The 23,109-nt window shown below is 44.1% G+C and overlaps 1 protein-coding gene across 1 annotated transcript in view; it reads left to right on the top strand.

Annotated features, from left to right (window-relative positions):
• The first annotated feature begins 11,041 nt into the window (after positions 1 to 11,041).
• The window catches only part of DAPP1 (dual adaptor of phosphotyrosine and 3-phosphoinositides 1), a 131,796-nt gene continuing 119,728 nt past the window's right edge, over positions 11,042 to 23,109 (top strand). Inside the window, exon 1 of the mRNA XM_069743613.1 lies at positions 11,042 to 11,251. Coding sequence (XP_069599714.1) covers positions 11,151 to 11,251 — 101 coding nt within the window. The 5' untranslated portion in view covers positions 11,042 to 11,150. The remainder of the gene's footprint in view (positions 11,252 to 23,109) is intronic.

Below are 23,109 nucleotides of genomic sequence, written 5' to 3'. Positions count from 1 at the left end.
CTAAACATTGAAACCCCCCACAAGTGACACCATTTTGGAAAGTAGACCCCCTAAGCAACTTATCTGGATGTGTGGTGAGCACTTTGACCCACCAAGTGCTTCACAGAAGTTTATAATGCAGAACCGTAAAAATAAAAAATCATATTTTTTCACAAAAATTATATTTTTGCCCCCAATTTTTTATTTTTCCAAGGGTAAGAGAAGAAATTGGACCTCAAAAGTTGTTGTCCAATTTGTCCTGAGTACGCTGATACCCCATATGTGGCAGTAAACCACTGTTTGGGCGCATGGGAGAGCTCGGAAGGGAAGGAGCGCAGTTTGACTTTTCAATGCAAAATTGACAGAAATTGAGATGGGACGCCATGTTGCGTTTGGAGAGCCACTGATGTGCCTAAACATTGAAACCCCCCACAAGTGACACCATTTTGGAAAGTAGACCCCCTAAGGAACTTATCTAGAGGTGTGGTGAGCACTTTGACCCACCAAGTGCTTCACAGAAGTTTATAATGCAGAACCGTAAAAATAAAAAATCATATTTTTTCACAAAAATTATATTTTTGCCCCCAATTTTTTATTTTTCCAAGGGTAAGAGAAGAAATTGGACCTCAAAAGTTGTTGTCCAATTTGTCCCGAGTACGCTGATACCCCATATGTGGCAGTAAACCACTGTTTGGGCGCATGGGAGAGCTCGGAAGGGAAGGAGCGCCGTTTGACTTTTCAATGCAAAATTGACAGGAATTGAGATGGGACGCCATGTTGCGTTTGGAGAGCCACTGATGTGCCTGAACATTGAAACCCCCCACAAGTGACACCATTTTGGAAAGTAGACCCCCTAAGGAACTTATCTGGATGTGTGGTGAGCACTTTGACCCACCAAGGGCTTCACAGAAGTTTATAATGCAGAGCCATAAAAATAAAACAAAATTTTTTTCCCACAAAAATTATTTTTTAGCCCCCAGTTTTGTATTTTCCCTAGGGTAACAGGAGAAATTGGACCCCAAAAGTTGTTGTCCAATTTGTCCTGAGTACGCTGATACCCCATATGTGGGGGGGAACCACCGTTTGGGCGCATGGGAGGGTTCGGAAGGGAAGGAGCGCCATTTGGAATGCAGACTTAGATGGAATGGTCTGCAGGCGTCACATTGCGTTTGCAGAGCCCCTAATGTACCTAAACAGTAGAAACCCCCCACAAGTGACACCATTTTGGAAAGTAGACCCCCTAAGGAACTCATCTTGATGTGTTGTGAGAGCTTTGAACCCCCAAGTATTTCACTACAGTTTATAACGCAGAGCCATGCAAATAAAAAATATTTTTTTTTCCACAAAAATTATATTTTAGCCCCCAGTTTTGTATTTTTCCAAGGTTAGCAGGAGAAATTGGACCCTAAATGTTGTTGTCCAATTTGTCCTGAGTACGCTGATACCCGATATGTGGGGGGGAACCACCGTTTGGGCGCATGGGAGGGCTCGGAAGGGAAGGAGCATCATTTGGAATGCAGACTTAGATGGATTGGTCTGCAGGCGTCACATTGCGTTTGCAGAGCCCCTAATGTACCTAAACAGTAGAAACCCCCCACAAGTGACACCATATTGGAAACTAGACCCCTCAATGAACTTATCTAGATGTGTTGTGAGAACTTTGAACCCCCAAGTGTTTCACTACAGTTTATAACGCAGAGCCGTGAAAATAAAAAATCTTTTTGTTTTCCCACAAAAATTATTTTTTAGCCCCCAGTTTTGTATTTTCCCAAGGGTAACAGGAGAAATTGGTCCACAAAAGTTGTTGTCCAATTTGTCCTGAGTACGCTGATACCCCATATGTTGGGGTAAACCCCTGTTTGGGCACACAGGAGAGCTCGGAAGGGAAGGAGCACTGTTTTACTTTTTCAACGCAGAATTGGCTGGAATTGAGATCGGACGCCATGTCGTGTTTGGAGAGCCCCTGATGTGCCGAAACAGTGGAAACCCCCCAATTATAACTGAAACCCTAATCTAAACACACCCCTAACCCTAATTCCAACGGTAACCCTAACCACACCTCTAACCCTGACACACCCCTAACCCTAATCCCAACCCTATTCCCAACTGTAAATGTAATCTAAACCCTAACCCTAACTTTAGCCCCAACCCTAACTGTAGCCCCAACCCTAACCCTAGCCCTAACCCTAGCCCTAACCCTAGCCCTAACCCTAACCCTAGCCCTAACCCTAACCCTAACCCTAACCCTAACCCTAACCCTAACCCTAGCCCTAGCCCTAACCCTAGCCCTAGCCCTAACCCTAACCCTAGCCCTAGCCCTAACCCTAGCCCTAACCCTAGCCCTAGCCCTAGCCCTAGCCCTAACCCTAGCCCTAATGGGAAAATGGAAATAAATACATTTTTTTTTATTTTTCCCTAACTAAGGGGGTGATGAAGGGGGGTATGATTTACTTTTATAGCGAGTTTTTTAGCGGATTTTTATGATTGGCAGCCGTCACACACTGAAAGACCCTTTCTATTGCAAAAAATATTTTTTGCAATACCACATTTTGAGAGCTATAATTTTTCCATATTTTGGTCCACAGAGTCATGTGAGGTCTTGTTTTTTGCGGGACGAGTTGACTTTTTATTGAAAACATTTTTGGGCACGTGACATTTTTTTATCGCTTTTTATTCCGATTTTTGTGAGGAAGAATGACCAAAAGCCAGCTATTCATGAATTTCTATTGGGGGAGGCGTTTATACCGTTCCGCATTTGGTAAAATTGATAAATCAGTTTTATTCTTCGGGTCAGTACGATTACAGCGATACCTCATTTATATCATTTTTTTATGGTTTGGTGCTTTTATACGATAAAAACTATTTTACAGAAAAAATAATTATTTTTGCATCGCTTTATTCTCAGGACTATAACTTTTTTATTTTTTTGCTGATGATGCTGTATGGCGGCTCTTTTTTTGCGGGACAATATGACTCTTTCAGCGGTACTATGGTTATTTATATCTGTCCTTTTGATCGCGTGTTATTCCACTTTTTGTTCGGCGGTATGATAATAAAGCGTTGTTTTTTGCCTCGTTTTTTTTTTTTTTTTCTTACGGTGTTTACTGAAGGGGTTAACTAGTGGGACAGTTTTATAGGTCGGGTCGTTACGGACACGGCGATACTAAATATGTGTACTTTTATTGTTTTTTTTTTTTTATTTAGATGAAGAAATGTATTTATGGGAATAATATTTTTTTTTTTTTTCATTATTTTGGAATATTTTTTTTTATTTTTTTTACACATTTGGAAAAATTTTTTTTTACTTTTTTACTTTGTCCCAGGGGGGGACATCACAGATCAGTGATCTGACAGTTTGCACAGCACTCTGTCAGATCACTGATCTGACATGCAGCGCTGCATGCTTCACAGTGCCTGCTCTGAGCAGGCTCTGTGAAGTCACCTCCCTCCCTGCAGGACCCGGATCCGCGGCCATCTTGGATCCGGGGCTCGAGCAGGGAGGGAGGTGAGGAGTTGCTGCGGGGGGCTCAGGGAAGCCCGCAGGGAGCCCCCTCCCTGCGCGGTGCTTCCCTGCACCGCCGGCACATCGCGATCATCTTTGATCGCGGTGTGCCAGGGGTTAATGTGCCGGGGGCGGTCCGTGACCGCTCCTGGCACATAGTGCCGGATGTCAGCTGCGATAAGCAGCTGACACCCGGCCGCGATCGGCCGCGCTCCCCCCGTGAGCGCGGCCGATCGGCTATGACGTACTATCCCGTCCAGGGTCAGATAAGCCCAGGGCACCTCGACGGGATAGTACGTCTAAGGTCACAGAGGGGTTAATAAGATGTGTAGTAGAGGGGTTACAAGGACACTAAACTTCAGGAGGGCAAATTTCCAACGGATGAGAGAGGATCTTGGTGCAATTAACTGGGAAAGTATCCTGAGACACAAAAATACACAAAGAAAATGGGAGACATTTATTAGCATCCTGGATAGGACCTGTGCACAGTATATACCGTATGGGAATAAACATACTAGAAATAGGAGGAAACCAATATGGCTAAATAGAGCTGTAAGGGGCGCAATAAGTGATAAAAAGAAAGCATTTAGAGAATTAAAGGAAGTAGGTAGTGAGGAGGCATTAAATAAATACAGAAAATTAAATACATTCTGAAAAACCAAGCAAATCATGGCAGCAAAGATTGAGACAGAGAGACTCATTGCCAGAGAGAGTAAAAATAATCCCAAAATATTCTTTAACTACATAAATAGTAAGAAACTAAAAAATGATAGTGTTGGCCCCCTTAAAAATAGTCTGGGTGAAATGGTGGATGAGGATGAGGAACAAGCCAATATGCTAAATGACTTTTTTTGATCAGTATTTACACCAGAAAATCCCATGGCAGACAAAATGACTAGTGATAAAAATTCCAAATTACCGTATATACTCGAGTATAAGCCGACCCGAGTATAAGCCGACCCCCCTAATTTTGCCACAAAAAACTGGGAAAACTTATTGACTCGAGTATAAGCCTAGGGTGGAAATGCAGCATTTACCGGTGAATTTCAAAAATAAAAATAGATCATTATTTCCCCATAGCTGTGCCATACAGTGCTCTGCACTGTTAATAAATAAATAATAATCTTTATTTTTATATAGCGCTAACATATTCCGCAGTTCTTTACAGTTTTGCACACATTATCATCACTGTCCCCGATTGGGCTCACAATCTAGAATTCCTATCAGTATGTCTTTGGAATGTGGGAGGAAACCGGAGTGCCCGGAGGAAACCCACGCAGACACGGAGAGAACATACAAACTCTTTGCAGATGTTGTCCTGGGTGGGATTAGAACCCAGGACCCCAGCGCTGCAAGGCTGTAGTGCTAACCACTGCGCCACCGTGCTGCCCCACTGTTCATATTTCCCCATAGCTGTGCCATATACGGTGCTCTGCACCATTCATTGTGCCCCATAGATGTGCCATATACGGTGCTCTGCACCGTTCACTGTGCCCCATAGATGTGCCATATACGGTGCTCTGCACTGTTCATATTTCCCCATAGCTGTGCCATATACGGTGCTTTGCACCGTTCATTGTGCCCCATAGATGTGCCATATACGGTGCTCTGCACCGTTCACTGTGCCCCATAGATGTGCCATATACGGTGCTCTGCACTGTTCATACTTCCCCATAGCTGTGCCATATACGGTGCTCTGCACCGTTCATTGTGCCCCATAGATGTGCCATATACGGTGCTCTGCACCGTTCACTGTGCCCCATAGATGTGCCATATACGGTGCTCTGCACCGTTCACTGTGCCCCATAGATGTGCCATATACGGTGCTCTGCACCGTTCACTGTGCCCCATAGATGTGCCATATACGGTGCTCTGCACCGTTCACTGTGCCCCATAGATGTGCCATATACGGTGCTCTGCACCGTTCACTGTGCCCCATAGATGTGCCCTGCACCGTTCACTGTGCCCCATAGATGTGCCATATACGGTGCTCTGCACCGTTCACTGTGCCCCATAGATGTGCCATATACGGTGCTCTGCACCGTTCACTGTGCCCCATAGATGCTCCACATAAATCTCTGCCGCCGCCGCTGCTGCTGCTGCAATAAAAAAAAAAAAACACATACTCACCTCCCTTGATTGCAGCTCCCGGCGTCTCGTTCCGGCGCCTCCATCTTCCCGGCGTCTCTGCTCTGACTGATCAGGCAGAGGGCGCCGCGCACACTATATGCGTCATCGCGCCCTCTGCCTGAACAGTCAGAGCGCAGACGCCGGGAAGATGGAGGCGCCGGCCGGGAAGATGGAGCGACGCTCGGCGGCTGGAACGAGGACAGGTGAATATGCTATACTTACCTAGTCCTGGCGATCCTCGCGCTGTCCCTCTGCCTGGTCTTCGGTGCCGCAGCTTCTTTCTCTATCAGCGGTCACCGGCACCGCTGATTAGAGGAATGAATAGGCGGCTCCACCCCTATGGGAGGTGGAGCCGCTTATTCATTTCTGTAATGAGCGGTCCCACGTGACTGCTGAAGAGGGGAAGAAGCTGCAGCACAGAAGACCGTGGGACGGCAGGGACAGCGCGAGGATCGCTGGGACTAGGTAAGTATGCCTCAGCGCCCTCACCCCCTCACCCGCCGACCCTGCCACCCACCTTGACTCGAGTATAAGTCGAGAGGGGCATTTTCAGCCCAAAATTTTGGGCTGAAAATCTCGGCTTATACTCGAGTATATACGGTAAATGTCACCTGCTTAACCCAGAAGGAAGTGCGACGGCGTCTAAAATTCACTAAAATTGACAAATCTCCGGGCTTGGATGGGATACACCCCCGAGTACTGCAGGAATTAAGTACAGTCATTGATAGACCATTATTTTTAATCTTTAAAGACTCCATAATAACAGGGTCTGTACCACAGGACTGGCGTATAGCAAATGTGGTGCCAATATTCAAAAAGGGGACAAAAACTGAACTCGGAAATTATAGGCCAGTAAGCTTAACCTCTACTGTGGGTAAAATCCTGGAGGGCATTCTAAGGGATGCTATACTGGAGTATCTGAAGAGGAATAACCTCATGACCCAGTATCAGCACGGGTTTACTACTGTCAGACTAATTTGATCAGTTTCTATGAAGAGGTAAGTTCCGGACTGGACCAAGGGAACCCAGTGGATGTAGTGTATATGGACTTTTCAAAAGATTTTGATACGGTGCCACACAAAAGGTTGATACATAAAATGAGAATAATGGGGATAGGGGAAAATATGTGTAAGTGGGTTGAGAGCTGGCTCAGGGATAGGAAACAAAGGGTGGTAATTAATGGAGCACACTTGGACTGGGTAGCGGTTAGCAGTGGGGTATCACAGGGGTCAGTATTGGGCCCTCTTCTTTTTAACATATTTACTAATGACCTTGTAGGGGGCATTCAGAGTAGAATTTCAATATTTGCAGATGACACTAAACTCTGCAGGGTAATCAATACAGAGGAGGACAATTTTATATTACAGGATGATTTATGTAAACTAGAAGCTTGGGCTGATAAATGGCAAATGAGCTTTAATGGGGATAAATGTAAGGTCATGCACTTGGGTAGAAGTAATAAGATGTATAATTATGTGCTTAATTCTAAAACTCTGGGCAAAACCGTCAATGAAAAGACCTGGGTGTATGGGTGGATGACAAACTCATATTCAGTGGCCAGTGTCAGGCAGCTACTACAAAGGCAAATAAAATAATGGGATGCATTAAAAGAGGCATAGATGCTCATGAGGAGAACATCATTTTACCTCTATACAAGTCACTAGTTCGACCACACTTAGAATACTGTGCACAGTTCTGGTCTCTGGTGTATAAGAAAAACATAGCTGAACTGGAGCGGGTGCAGAGAAGAGCGACCAGGGTTATTAGAGGACTAGGGGGTCTGCAATACCAAGATAGGTTATTACACGTGGGGCTATTTAGTTTGGAAAAACGAAGACTAAGGGGTGATCTTATTTTAATGTATAAATATATGAGGGGACAGTACAAAGACCTTTCTGATGATCTTTTTAATCATAGACCTGAAACAGGGACAAGGGGGCATCCTCTACGTTTGGAGGAAAAAAAGGTTTAAGCATAATAACAGACGCGGATTCTTTACTGTAAGAGCAGTGAGACTATGGAACTCTCTGCCGTATGATGTTGTAATGAGTGATTCATTACTTAAATTTAAGAGGGGACTGGATACATTTCTGGAAAAGTATAATGTTACAGGATATATACACTAGATTCCTTGATAGGGCGTTGATCCAGGGAACTAGTCTGATTGCCGTATGTGGAGTCGGGAAGGAATTTTCTTCCCCAAGGTGGAGCTTACTCTTTGCCACATGGGGTTTTTTTTGCCTTCCTCTGGATCAACATGTTAGGGCATGTTAGATTAGGCTATGGGTTGAGCTAGATGGACTTATAGTCTTCCTTCAACCTTAATAACTATGTAACTATGTAATTGCGATACAATGTTTTGTCAGATCGCACTTGGACAAATAATACATTGATCTGCATAAGCCCTTAGCAAAATTCAGCAATATCGGGTCTGTCGGGTGCTGAGTGTCAGACCACATGGATCGAATATAGATTGGAAGCTTGCGAGCAGGGCCCTCACTCCTCTTGGTATCTATTTTGAACTGTGATTTTTGTTATGTTGTAATGTCTATTGTCTGTACAAGTCCCCTCTATAATTTGTAAAGCGCTGCGGAATATGTTGGCACTATATAAATAAAATTATTATTATTATTGTTATTATATTGATGACGGTGGCTCAGTGGTTAGCATTTCAGCGCTGGAGTCCTGGGTTCAAACCGCACTAAGGACAACATCTGCACAGAGTTTGTATGTTCTCTCCGAGTTTGTGTGTGTTTCCTACAGGGAACTCCGATTTCCTCTCACATTCCAAATACATACTGATAAGGAATATAGACTGTGAGCCCCATCAGGGACAGTGATGATAATGTGTGCAAACTATAAAGCGCTGCGGAATATGTTAATGCTATATAAAAATAAAGATTATTATTATTATTATATATCAAGTTACTGCAGCTTCCAATGACTGCAATGGGAACTGTGGTACCAAGAACAATTCATACTAATCATGACAATGGGGTTTCTAAGGCCTCATGGAGATATCTGACTTTTCCACGTACAAGAAAAACGGACCAATTGTTTTGATCAAGCTTTGATCAGTGTGTGAGTGTCATCAGTTTTTCTTGTACATGGAAAAAATAAAAAGGTTTCTCCATTCTGACAGTCCGTTAAGATTGGACGACACTCAGATGACATCTCAGTATAGTTTGATTTTGTCATGGACCTATTGACTTGCATTGCTGATTTGATCTGACACTTAGATCAAAGTCAGACGTATTTTCTGTGGACTGCATGGTCCCCGAAATATCACGAACATATAAATAGCCCAAAGACTATCACAGGTACAAGTGCTGTCCCTGAAAACCACACTTATTAGAATCAGAAGTCTGAATGAGGTCTAAGGCTATGTGCACACGCTGCGGATTTTGTTGCGGATCCGCAGCGGATTGGCCACTGCGGATCTGCAGCAGTTTTCCATGCGTTGTACAGTACCAAAATCCGCAGTGCACATGCTGCATAAAAAAATGCATGGAAAGGCTGCGTTGTTTATTCCGCAGCATGTCAATTCTTTGTGCGGATTCCGCAGTGGTTTACACCTGCTCCTCAATAGGAATCCGCAGGTGTAAAACCGCAAGTGAAATCCACGGAAAAACTAAGGTAAATCTGCGGTAATTCCGCAGTGCGGATTTACCAAAATCAGTGCGGAAAAATCCGCACACCATTCCACAACGTGTGCACATACCCTTGTCTCTTGTGTTAATAGGAACACATGGGCTACTTGCACAGTGAACAAGTCTGTAAGAACATGTTCACACACCACCAAGAAACCTGAAGACACAAAAGAGAATGGTAAAACCAAAAACACTCAGTTTGAAAAAATGTTTGCAGTAATCCGCAAGTGCTAGTAAAAGATGTAAATAACAGGGTATTTGGTTAATACGTTTTTTGCAAAAAATGTATACTAAGCTGCTCTACCAATCTTCACGGTATACCCATATCAGAGCAGTCCTAACTAATGTATGCAATCCCTATCTGATGTATTTAAAAACCTGATCATCTGTATATTACCTGTGTGAACAGGGTTCAGAGAGGAAAAATCCATGTGTGCATACAGGGTAGAACAGCTTTTGTGCAGCTAGCCCAAGAGGAGTGGTGGAACTCCCCAGTCTTGTAGACACAAGAGAACAATTATGGAAACAGGAACACATGGGCTACTTGCACAGTGAACAAGTCTGTAAGAACATGTTCACACACCACCAAGAAACCTGAAGACACAAAAGAGAATGGTAAAACCAAAAACACTCAGTTTGAAAAAATGTTTGCAGTAATCCGCAAGTGCTAGTAAAAGATGTAAATAACAGGGTATTTGGTTAATACGTTTTTTGCAAAAAATGTATACTAAGCTGCTCTACCAATCTTCACGGTATACCCATATCAGAGCAGTCCTAACTAATGTATGCAATCCCTATCTGATGTATTTAAAAACCTGATCATCTGTATATTACCTGTGTGAACAGGGTTCAGAGAGGAAAAATCCATGTGTGCATACAGGGTAGAACAGCTTTTGTGCAGCTAGCCCAAGAGGAGTGGTGGAACTCCCCAGTCTTGTAGACACAAGAGAACAATTATGGAAACAGGAACACATGGGCTAAAAGCTGTTCTACCCTGTATGCACACATGGATTTTTCCTCTCTGAACCCTGTTCACACAGGTAATATACAGATGATCAGGTTTTTAAATACATCAGATAGGGATTGCATACATTAGTTAGGACTGCTCTGATATGGGTATACCGTGAAGATTGGTAGAGCAGCTTAGTATACATTTTTTGCAAAAAACGTATTAACCAAATACCCTGTTATTTACATCTTTTACTAGCACTTGCGGATTACTGCAAACATTTTTTCAAACTGAGTGTTTTTGGTTTTACCATTCTCTTTTGTGTCTTCAGGTCTCTTGTGTTAATGGAGCAGTAGTGCACCTTCGTTACCAGTGCTACATTCACTTCAGGTGCAGTGCTCTCCATCAGTCCCACAGATTCTGAAAAGAGCGATGCTTGCACATGCACACTACTGCTCCATTAACAGAGAGGATTCGGGAGCCAGTTCTCATAATAGGTGGGGGTCCGAGCAGTCAGAACTCCCCCAGATCATGCATTTATTTTCTGTCTTGTAAATAGATGATAAAAGTTGTTTATGGGAAACTCCTTCTAGACTTTAAAGGTATTAAATAATATTACCTCATGGACAGCTACTTGAAATAAAAAAATTAATGGTCAAAAAGCTACAGATTGTGAAGGCCCAAAAAAACAAACAGAACAATGCAGTGAATTCTACTAGTGATTGCTTTTCGTTCCTCGCATTTATTTCCACACCCCCACTGACGCCAGTGTAGCAAACAATTCCTCATGCTGTGTTTCACTGCTTTTATTATGGGATGGGCCAGGCTGGCTTCCTGCTTTGTGTTACAGGTCTGACTTGCTTGAGTTTCACACAGTTTTTTTTTCCACAGAGTGGATCTCAGGTGTTATCACTGACAGACAGATACATGACAGCCAGGCATGACCTATCGGGTGCACAGGGCGAGCTGGAAGAATATCGTGGAGGGGCAAGACGGTATGGAAGATGACCAGATGGAAGTGGATGACCTGGAGTCTTTGGGGTAATGTAAAACAACCTACTCAGTCACTAGAGTAAAGCTTTGGATGCATGTGTAGATACATTTCGGCACTCGTATGGTTGTGTACACACTACGACGTGTCTGTACCACGCTAGAAAATTACTACTTGATAGTGGATGTGGTCCTTAAAGCCACATTTTTACACATCAATTTTTATTCTCACCAACCACTCATGAAATAGTCCTGGTAATAAAACACAGTAGCCGTACAGGGCAGATTTTATGCCGCTAATTACTGTGTAAAGAGGCTATCCAGGAATATAAGAAGGGTCACTAGATTCGAAATTCTCCAATGCCCCTCCATTGCTCTTGAGGTCTTTCTATTTTGTAGCCAGTGACAATTTGTACAGAAGATTGTGTATTGGTGATGTCCCTCTGAGTGCTGCCCATTGTAGTGACAGAGGCCCTGATTTAATGTCCTCCCCCTTCCCTCCAGATGCTGACTGACAGGTTCTCCTGTATTATTGGGAATCAGGAGAAACCTGTCAATCGACATCTGGAGGCTAGATAAGGACGGGGGAGTCTACATACCATGATCAGTGCTATAGTTTCCTACATTTTACTATAGCCAAGGATTGTGCAAGCCAAAGGTTAAGCAATATCCGTGCAAAAGCAACATTATTCAGTTATTAGTTGTAATTTTAGAAGGGCTTGTCTCATAGTCAGCCATTTTACCTGAGCTTCTGGTTCACATGTGATTACGGAAAATTTGAGATAAGTGAATCGTTCGTATTCCTTTGCCGCTGGACGATAGCCTTGCCAACCAACTCCTGCCTGCCAGCTTCCAGGATACCTTTTCTGATTTGTAGGCCTGGTACGATGTTGTCATAAACTGCAACAGTGATATCTCGCCTACAAATCAGAACATGAGCACACTTCTCTATAGTGACGGTGTCGCTTTTCTGATGTGTGCGATTTTCAAATGTCTACTCTTCTTCATGCAATCCATGTAATCTGATGGAGGTCTTGGTAACCAAAAATGTCAAATAGACATATGAATTCATGTGCAAGACAATTACTATATGTTTTTAGTTTCATTGCTTATGGCCACCGATTTCTCCATTTCAAACGTCTGTATTGCACCTATACGTGTTGTATGCGTGAAAAATAATAGATACAATGCGTATCTATTATATTTTATAGTACTGATAGCGTGTCCATTTTTTTAACAGCCCAGGCAAAACTTATGGAGACATGCCCATTTTCTTTCCAGTAGCATGGATGAAAAGGGCCAATACAAGCCTATGGGTCTGTGAAAACCCATGTACCCATGTACCATCACTGTGTTTAACCCCTTAACCCCTGGAGGTATTTTCGTTTTTGCTCCCCTTCTTCCCAGAGACATAACTTTTTTTTGTCAATATGGCCATGGGAGGGCTTGTTTTTTGTGGGATGAGTTGTACTTTTGAACGACACCATTGGTTTTAACATATTGTGTACTGGAAAAAAAAATTCCAAGTGCAGTGAAAGTGCAAAAAAAAGTGCAATCCCACAGTTGCTTTTTGTTTTGCTTTTCTTGTATGTTCACTAAATAGTAAAACTGACCTGCCATTATGATTCTCCAGGTCATTACGAGTTCATAGACACCAAACATGTCCAGGTTCTTTTTTTTTTTTTTATCTAAGTGGTGAAAAAAAATTCCAAACTTTGTTAAAAAAAACAACTTGCGCCATTGTCCGATACCCCGTAGCATCTCCATTTTTCGTGATATTGGGTTAGGTGAGGGCTTTTATTTTGCGTGCTGAGCTGAGGTTTTTATTGATGCTATTTTGGTGCAGAGAAGATCTTTTGATCGCCTGTTATTGCATTTTAGTTCCTTGTTGCGGCGAACAAAAAAAACGTAATTCTAGAGATTTAACTTTTTTTTCGCTATGCAATTTAGTGATCAGGTTAATCCTTTTATTGTATTGATAGATCGGGCGATTCTGAAAGCAGCGATACCAAATATGTGTGTTTGTTTTTTATTATTGTTTTATTTTGAATGAGGGAAAGGGCGGTGATTTGAACTCTTTTTAAAAATATAAAAAAAAAAGCAAACAAAAAAAACAACGGGTTAATAGACACAGGTGGATCGTGATTCCACCCATGGCTGTTCCGAGCACATGTCAGCTGTTCAAAGCAGCCGACATGTGCAAGGAAAGATGTGGGCTCACCGCCGGAGCCCACATCAGGGGGAGGGAGTCCGTCATTGGCGTATTATTACGGCCGATGACGGAAAGGGGTTAAACATAGATGTGTGAGTGATGCCTTAGGGTATGTGTCCACGTTCAGGATTGCATAAAGATTTGCTCAGGATTTGACGCAGGTAAAATCTGCACCTGAGGTCATCTGCGTTTTTGATGCGTTTTTCATGCGTTTTGTTCCATGTGGATTTGTGTGCGTTTTTGTAAGCTAAATAAAGATATACAAAAAAAAAGAATTGTGATGCCATTTCTTGTCGAACCTCTTCATTTACATACTCCATTGAAGAATAATGTTTACACACACAGCTAGATAGATAGATATCTATCGTATCTATCTATGCTGGGTATTAAGATGCAAGACTCGTCCGAGTTTCTCGCATGTGTGATCCCGGCCTTAAATAAAGACACATACACCCATGAAATCTGCGTTAGGCCAAGGTCACACTCACGAGAAACTCCCACAAGTCTCTCGCTTCAATAACCGGCACTGCCGTGGGCACTCGGGACTGGAGTGTGCGGCTGCATGTATTTCTATGCAGCTGAACGCTCCGGTCCTGAGTGCCCGCGACAGTGTCGAGTATTTACCCTGGCCTTAAATGCAAAATGTTTAATTTAAAAAAAAAAATGTTTAAAAATGGCGTGGGCTTCCGTGCAATTTTCTGCACCAGAGAGGGAAAGCCAGCGACTGGGGGACTGATATTAGTAGCCGGGGAAGGGGTTAATACCCATGGAGCTTCCCAGGCTATGAATATCAGCCCGCAGCTGTCTGCGTAGCCTTTACTGGCTATAAAAATAGGGGGACCCCCCAAAAAAATGATGTGGGGTCCCCCTATAATTTACAGCCAGAAAGGCTACGCAGACAGCTGCGGGCTGATATTGGCCCCCCCGGCTACAAATACCAGATCGGCAACTGTTGTGAATTCTGTGGCAGAGCTCCCTCCTGTGGTCACAAGTGGTACTTCGGCTGATTCTCTCTGTGAGCTTCTGTTGGTGGAGGGAAGTGGTACTGCGGCTTCTGAGTTTCCTCCCTCAGGTGATCTGGTGAGGTCGTTAGGTGCTTCTCTACTTAACTCCACCTAATGCTTTGATCCTGGCTTCCTGTCAATGTTCCAGTGTTGGACTTGTTTTTCCCTGGATCATTCCTGTGGCCTGCTGCTCTGCATAGCTAAGTTCTTCTTTGCTATTTGTTTGCTATTTTTTCTGTCCAGCTTGTCTTATTTGTTGCTGGAAGCTCTGGGACGCAAAGGGTGTACCTCCATGCCGTTAGTTCGGTACGGAGGGTCTTTTTGCCCCCTTTGCGTGGGTTTTCTTTAGGGTTTTGTGTAGACCGCAAAGTTACCTTTTCTATCCTCGATCTGTTAAGAAAGTCGGGCCTCACTTTGCTGAATCTATTTCATCTCTACGTTTGTCTTTTCATCTTAACTCACAGTCATTATATGTGGGGGGCTGCCTTTTCCTTTGGGGTATTTCTCTGAGGCAAGGTAGGCTTATTTTCTATCTTCAGGCTAGTTAGTTTCTCAGGCTGTGCCGAGTTGCATAGGCAGAGTTAGGCGCAATCCACGGCTGCCTCTAGTGTTGTTTGGAGAGGATTAGGGATTGCGGTCTGCAGAGTTCCCATGTCTCAGAGCTCGTTCTATGATTTTGGGTTATTGTCAGATCACTGTATGTGCTCTGACCGCTATGTCCATTGTAGTACTGAATTGCCTTTCATAACAGTACAGGAAGCCCAAAGTACTAATGATTCTCAATAGAGGGAAAAAAGAAGTTCTGAGACCATTTTTTTTTCTTTGCACTGTGTTTTGCCTTTTTTTTCCCCTAGACATTTGGGTGGTTCAGTACACAGGTGTAGCGATGGACATTAGAAGTCTGTCTTCATTTGTGGATCAGCTCTCGGCAAGAGTACAAAAGATTCAAGACACTATTAATCAGAAAGCTATGTTGGAACCAAGAATTCCTATTCCTGATTTGTTTTTTGGAGATAGAACTAAGTTTCTGAGTTTCAAAAATAATTGTAAATTATTTCTGGCCTTGAAACCTCGCTCCTCTGGTGATCCAGTTCAACAGGTTTTGATTGTTATTTCTTTTTTGTGCGGCGACCCTCAGGACTGGGCATTTTCTCTTGCGCCAGGAGATCCTGCATTGAGTAATATCGATGCGTTTTTCCTGGCGCTCGGATTGCTGTACGATGAACCTAATTCAGTGGATCAGGCAGAGAAAAATTTGCTGGCTCTTTGTCAGGGTCAGGATGAGATAGAGGTATATTGTCAGAAATTTAGAAAGTGGTCCGTGCTCACTCAATGGAATGAATCTGCGCTGGCAGCTATGTTCAGAAAGGGTCTCTCTGAAGCCCTTAAGGATGTCATGGTGGGATTTCCTATGCCTGCTGGTTTGAATGAGTCTGTCTTTGGCCATTCAGATCGGTCGACGCTTGCGTGAGCGTAAATCTGTGCACCATTTGGCGGTATTACCTGAGCTTAAACCTGAGCCTATGCAGTGCGATAGGACTTTGACCAGAGTTAAACGGCAAGAACACAGACGTCTGAATGGGCTGTGTTTCTACTGTGGTGATTCCACTCATGCTATCTCTGATTGTCCTAAGCGCACTAAGCCGTTCGCTAGGTCTGCCACCATTGGTACGGTACAGTCAAAATTTCTTCTGTCCGTTACCTTGATCTGCTCTTTGTCATCGTATTCTGTCATGGCATTTGTGGATTCAGGCGCTGCCCTGAATTTGATGGACTTGGAGTATGCTAAGCATTGTGGGTTTCTCTTAGAGCCCTTGCAGTGTCCTATTCCATTGAGAGGAATTGATGCCACGCCTTTGGCCAAGAATAAGCCTCAATACTGGACCCAGCTGACCATGTGCATGGCTCCTGCACATCAGGAGGTTATTCGCTTTCTGGTGTTGCATAATCTGCATGATGTGGTCGTGTTGGGGTTGCCATGGCTACAAGCCCATAATCCAGTATTAGATTGGAAATCCATGTCTGTGTCCAGCTGGGGTTGTCAGGGGGTACATGGTGATGTTCCATTTCTGTCAATTTCGTCATCCACCCCTTCTGAGGTTCCAGAGTTCTTGTCTGATTACCGGGATGTATTTGATGAGCCCAAGTCCGATGCCCTACCTCCGCATAGGGATTGTGATTGTGCTATCAATTTGATTCCTGGTAGTAAATTCCCAAAAGGTCGACTGTTTAATTTATCCGTGCCTGAGCACGCCGCTATGCGCAGTTATGTGAAGGAATCCCTGGAGAAGGGGCATATTCACCCGTCATCGTCACCATTAGGAGCAGGGTTCTTTTTTGTAGCCAAGAAGGATGGTTCGCTGAGACCTTGTATAGATTACCGCCTTCTAAATAAGATCACGGTTAAATTTCAGTACCCCTTGCCATTGTTATCTGACTTGTTTGCTCGGATTAAGGGGGCTAGTTGGTTCACCAAGATAGATCTTCGTGGTGCGTATAATCTGGTGCGAATCAGGCGAGGAGATGAATGGAAAACTGCATTTAATACGCCCGAGGGTCATTTTGAGTATCTAGTGATGCCATTCGGACTTGCCAATGCTCCATCAGTGTTTCAGTCCTTTATGCATGACATCTTCCGAGCGTACCTGGATAAATTCCTGATTGTGTACTTGGATGACATTTTATTCTTCTCGGATGATTGGGAGTCTCATGTGAAGCAGGTCAGAACAGTTTTTCAGGTCCTGCGTGCTAATTCTTTGTTTGTGAAGGGATCAAAGTGTCTCTTTGGTGTTCAGAAGGTTTCATTTTTGGGGTTCATCTTTTCCCCTTCTACTATCGAGATGGATCCTGTTAAGGTCCAAGCCATCCATGATTGGACTCAGCCGACATCTCTGAAAAGTCTGCAAAAGTTCCTGGGCTTTGCTAATTTTTATCTTCGCTTCATCTGCAATTTTTCTAGTATTGCCAAACCATTGACCGATTTGACCAAGAAGGGTGCTGATTTGGTCAATTGGTCTTCTGCTGCTGTGGAAGCTTTTCAAGACTTGAAGCGTCGTTTTTCTTCTGCCCCTGTGTTGTGTCAACCAGATGTTTCTCTTCCGTTTCAGGTCGAGGTTGATGCTTCTGAGATTGGAGCAGGGGCTGTTTTGTCGCAGAGAGGTTCTGATTGCTCAGTGATGAAACCATGCGCTTTTTTTTCCAGGAAGTTTTCGCCTGCTTAGCGAAATTATGATGTGGGCAACCGAGAGTTGCTGGCCATGAAGTGGGCATTCGAGGAGTGGCGTCATTGGCTTGAAGGAGCTAAGCATCGCGTGGTGGTATTGACTGATCATAAGAACTTGACTTATCTCGAGTCTGCCAAGCGGTTGAATACTAGACAGGCTCGTTGTTCGCTGTTTTTTGCCCGTTTTGACTTTGTGATTTCGTACCTTCCGGGCTCTAAAAATGTGAAGGCGGATGCTCTGTCTAGGAGTTTTGTGCCCGACTCTCCGGGTTTGTCTGAGCCGGTGGGTATCCTCAAGGAAGGAGTAATTGTGTCTGCCATCTCCCCTGATTTGTGGCGGGTGCTGCAAAAATTTCAGGCTAATAAACCTGATCGTTGTCCAGTGGAGAGACTGTTTGTCCCTGATAGGTGGACCAATAAAGTTATCTCTGAGGTTCATTGTTCGGTGTTGGCTGGTCATCCTGGAATCTTTGGTACCAGAGAGTTGGTGGCTAGATCCTTTTGGTGGCCGTCTCTGTCGCGGGATGTGCGTGTTTTTGTGCAGTCCTGTGGGATTTGTGCTCGGGCTAAGCCCTGCTGTTCTCGTGCCAGTGGGTTGCTTTTGCCCTTGCCGGTCCCGAAGAGGCCTTGGACACATATCTCTATGGATTTTATTTCTGATCTTCCCGTTTCTCAAAAGATGTCAGTCATTTGGGTGGTCTGTGATCGCTTTTCTAAGATGGTCCATCTGGTACCCTTGTCTAAATTGCCTTCCTCCTCTGATTTGGTGCCATTGTTCTTCCAGCATGTGGTTCGTTTACATGGCATTCCAGAGAATATCGTTTCTGACAGAGGTTCCCAGTTTGTTTCAAGGTTTTGGCGAGCCTTTTGTGGTAGGATGGGCATTGACTTGTCTTTTTCCTCGGCTTTCCATCCTCAGACTAATGGCCAGACCGAACGAACCAATCAGACCTTGGAAACATATCTGAGATGCTTTGTTTCTGCCGATCAGGATGACTTGGGTGTCCTTTTTGCCTTTGGCTGAGTTCGCCCTTAATAATCGGGCAAGCTCGGCTACCTTGGTTTCGCCATTTTTCTGCAATTCTGGGTTCCATCCTCGTTTCTCTTCAGGACAGGTTGAGTCTTCGGACTGTCCTGGTGTGGATACTGTGGTGGACAGGTTGCAGCAGATTTGGACTCATGTAGTGGACAATTTGACCTTGTCCCAGGAGAAGGCTCAACGTTTCGCTAATCGCAGACGCTGTGTGGGTCCCCGACTTCGTGTTGGGGATCTGGTTTGGTTATCTTCCCGTCATATTCCTATGAAGGTTTCCTCTCCTAAGTTTAAACCTCGTTTCATTGGTCCGTATAGGATTTCTGAGGTTCTTAATCCTGTGTCTTTTCGTCTGACCCTTCCAGATTCTTTTTCCATACATAACGTATTCCATAGGTCATTGTTGCGGAGATACGTGGCACCTATGGTTCCATCTGTTGATCCTCCTGCCCCGGTTTTGGTGGAGGGGGAATTGGAGTATATTGTGGAGAAGATTTTGGATTATCGTGTTTCTAGACGGAAACTCCAGTATCTGGTTAAATGGAAGGGTTATGCTCAGGAAGATAATTCCTGGGTTTTTGCCTCTGATGTCCATGCTCCCGATCTTGTTCGTGCCTTTCATGTGGCTCATCCTGGTCGGCCTGGGGGCTCTGGTGAGGGTTCGGTGACCCCTCCTCAAGGGGGGGGTACTGTTGTGAATTCTGTGGCAGAGCTCCCTCCTGTGGTCACAAGTGGTACTTCGGCTGATTTTCTCTGTGAGCTTCTGTTGGTGGAGGGAAGTGGTACTGCGGCTTCTGAGTTTCCTCCCTCAGGTGATCTGGTGAGGTCGTTAGGTGCTTCTCTACTTAACTCCACCTAATGCTTTGATCCTGGCTTCCTGTCAATGTTCCAGTGTTGGACTTGTTTTTCCCTGGATCATTCCTGTGGCCTGCTGTTCTGCATAGCTAAGTTCTTCTTTGCTATTTGTTTGCTATTTTTTCTGTCCAGCTTGTCTTATTTGTTGCTGGAAGCTCTGGGACGCAAAGGGTGTACCTCCGTGCCGTTAGTTCGGTACGGATGGTCTTTTTGCCCCCTTTGCGTGGTTTTCTTTAGGGTTTTGTGTAGACCGCAAAGTTACCTTTTCTATCCTCGATCTGTTAAGAAAGTCGGGCCTCACTTTGCTGAATCTATTTCATCTCTACGTTTGTCTTTTCATCTTAACTCACAGTCATTATACGTGGGGGGCTGCCTTTTCCTTTGGGGTATTTCTCTGAGGCAAGGTAGGCTTATTTTCTATCTTCAGGCTAGTTAGTTTCTCAGGCTGTGCCGAGTTGCATAGGCAGAGTTAGGCGCAATCCACGGCTGCCTCTAGTGTTGTTTGGAGAGGATTAGGGATTGCGGTCTGCAGAGTTCCCACGTCTCAGAGCTCGTTCTATGATTTTGGGTTATTGTCAGATCACTGTATGTGCTCTGACCGCTATGTCCATTGTAGTACTGAATTGCCTTTCATAACAGGCAACATCCTACTGAGGCGCGTAGCCGGTAGCCGGAACACCGAGGAAGTAACAGACTTCAAGCATTACTTCAAACAGCGGCAGGACAGTTAATTATAGGTTGGCTTTCTCACCTCAATCACCTAAGCAGACATAGGAGGCAATCGTGGGAGATGGGCGTCTCTAGGGTCCCAGAATAACTCCAGGCCTACCCGTCATACTGGTGTGTCCTAGCCATATTATCTGGGGGACGGAGAGAGAAAGAACAGATACGACAGTTGTGAGGACTATCCCGTGGTGCTCAGCAGGGAAGGACTACAACACACAGGCGCTAGAAGGTAGGCACTGATTTCCACCTGCAAAGGGAACTCTGGATGTGCCTTGCGACCGGCCGGTCTCAGCCAGCCCAGTTAGCAGTGCTCTGGATTGCGGATCCCAAAGTCTTCAGTAAAAAGGTAGAGACTGCAACCCTGCATCCTCGTTATTAACCGCGCCTCACATCATCACCACCTACAGTACTGGGAAGCCCTGGGGATATACTTCACCTGTGGGAAGGTATACCATCTAGCTGCCATTACATCACCCCAGTGGACTCCTCAGCAGCGTCAGTCACCCTGACCGAATACCACAGTTGGCGTCACGAACACTTGACAAACTTTCATCACCTTTCATTGGACGCCCCTTAGCAGGGTCACGGACCGGGTCCAGCCACCGTGACAACCCCAGAACTGGGACAGAGAGGACCGGTACCGAGTACCCCACGGTCCTGCGTTTGGGGGCGCTCCAATTGTTCTAGTCCTGATTTTGGCTTACAAATACTGATGTAAAATGCTGACCAAATACTGAATGTGTGAACGAAGGCGTTTATGTTCACGCGTTTTGGCAGCATTTTTTGCTACTTTTTTATGCAAATTTTAAGCTGCGTTTTTACAGTACCATCAAAGTCTATAAGATTCCAGAAATCTCATGCACACACATAGGCTGCGTGTCCACGATCAGGATGGCCGGCGGTATTGTCGGAGCGGCTTTGCCGCTCTGCGCTAAGCCCCGCCCCCTTCTGGGACGCGATGATGCCGGATGTGTTCACAGCACACATCCGGCATCATCGCACCCATCGCATAGGGCCCTGTGCTATATCTTGCGGCGACGCAGCGTCGCCGCAAGATATACGGACATGCTGCGATCTGAAAATACGCGCAGCATGTCCGGAGTCGCAGGGCCGCCACGTGCGTGTTACCACGCATAGTGGAGACGGGATTTCATTAAATCCCCTCCACTATGCTGTAACATCTGGACGCTGCGTGTCTGACGCTGCGGCTCTATGCAGCGTCAGACACGCAGTGTTTCCTGCACGTGGAAACATACCCATAGGTATTATTTTCCTGACTGATTTGGAAAACTGCTACGTTTTTACAAACGGCAGCATGTCACGTCTTTCAACATTTTTTTTAGCGTATTTTTAGCATTTTTTTTCACCCATAAGAAACAATGGGCAAGTGCAAAAATGCAGCAAAAAACACAGGTATCAGTTTTTGCTGTGTTTTTGGTGCAAAAACCTAAGGAGGCTAAATCATTGTTTTTTTTTGGGGGGGGGGTTTAAGCCACTAAACTTTACTTTATCATGCACAAGAGACAACAATAATGCAGCAAAAAAGTAGCAAAACCTCTTTTTCGTAAGCAGCTTATTTACTGCCAAGAAAGCAGGTTTTGCCTGTGGGGGGAAAAAACTCAACAAAAAGACAACGTGTGAACATAGCCAAAGGGTGTTTTCGCTGCATTTTTTAATGCAAATTTAAACCTGCGTTTTATGATTCTAGGAAAAGCTACGAGATTTTAGAAGTCTCATGCAAATGATTGTTTTTTTTTCCTGACTGTCTTTCAACACTGCATTTTTCAATTCTTTCAGCATTTTTTCAGTGTTTTTTAAGCAGAAAGTTTTTAGGGTATTTCTGGTGGATGTAACTGTAAGGGCTCTGTCACACCTGCAATGATATCTGATGAATGTAATCAGATAAAAAAAAAAATTGGATTGCTTTTGGACCACTGTTATTCAATGATTCATTGCATTTACTGAAAATACGTTCAGTAGACCAACATTTCGGATTTTAAAATCATTTTTCAAGCTGGTGTCATAAAGTATTCTAATTTACTGAGATAATGACTTTTGGGTTTTCATTTGCTGTAAGCCATAATCATCAACATTAACCCCTTCATGACCTTGGGATTTTTCATTTTTCCGTGTTCGTTTTTAACTCCTCTCCTTCCCAGAGCCATAACTTTTTTATTTTTCCGTCAATTTGGCCATATGAGGGCTTACTTTTCGCGGGACGAGTTGTACTTTTGAACGACATCATTAGTTTTAGCATGTCGTGTACTAGAAAATGGGAAAAAATTCCAAGTGCGGTGAAATTGCAAAAAAAAGTGCAGTCCCACACTTGTTTTTTGTTTGGCTTTTTTGCTAGGTTCACTAAATGTTAAAACTGACCTGCCATTATGATTCTCCAGGTCAGTACGAGTTAATAGACACCTAACATGACTAGGTTATTTTTTACCTAAGTGGTGAAAAAAAAATCCAAACTTTGCTAAAAAAAAAAAAAAAAAATTGCGCCATTTTCCGATACCCGTAGTGTCTCCATTTTTCATGATCTGGGGTCGCTTGAGGGCTTATTTTTTGCGTGCCGAGATGACATTTTTAATGATAGCATTTTGGTGCAGATACGTTCTTTTGATCGCCCGTTATTGCATTTTAATGCAATGTCGCGGCGACCAAAAAAAGTAATTCTGGCGTTTCAAATTTTTTTCTCGCTACACCATTTAGCAATCAGTTTAATCCTTTTTTTAATTGATAGATCTGGCAATTCTGAACGCGGTGATACCAAATATGCGTAGATTTGATTTTTTTTTTTTTTTTATTTATTTTGATTGGGGCGAAAGGGGGGTGATTAAAATTTTATATTTTTTTTCA

The sequence above is a fragment of the Ranitomeya imitator genome, chromosome 1 (genome assembly GCF_032444005.1).
Source record: "Ranitomeya imitator isolate aRanImi1 chromosome 1, aRanImi1.pri, whole genome shotgun sequence".
Taxonomy (NCBI): domain Eukaryota; kingdom Metazoa; phylum Chordata; class Amphibia; order Anura; family Dendrobatidae; genus Ranitomeya; species Ranitomeya imitator.
This window is presented reverse-complemented; position numbering and strand designations above follow the sequence as displayed.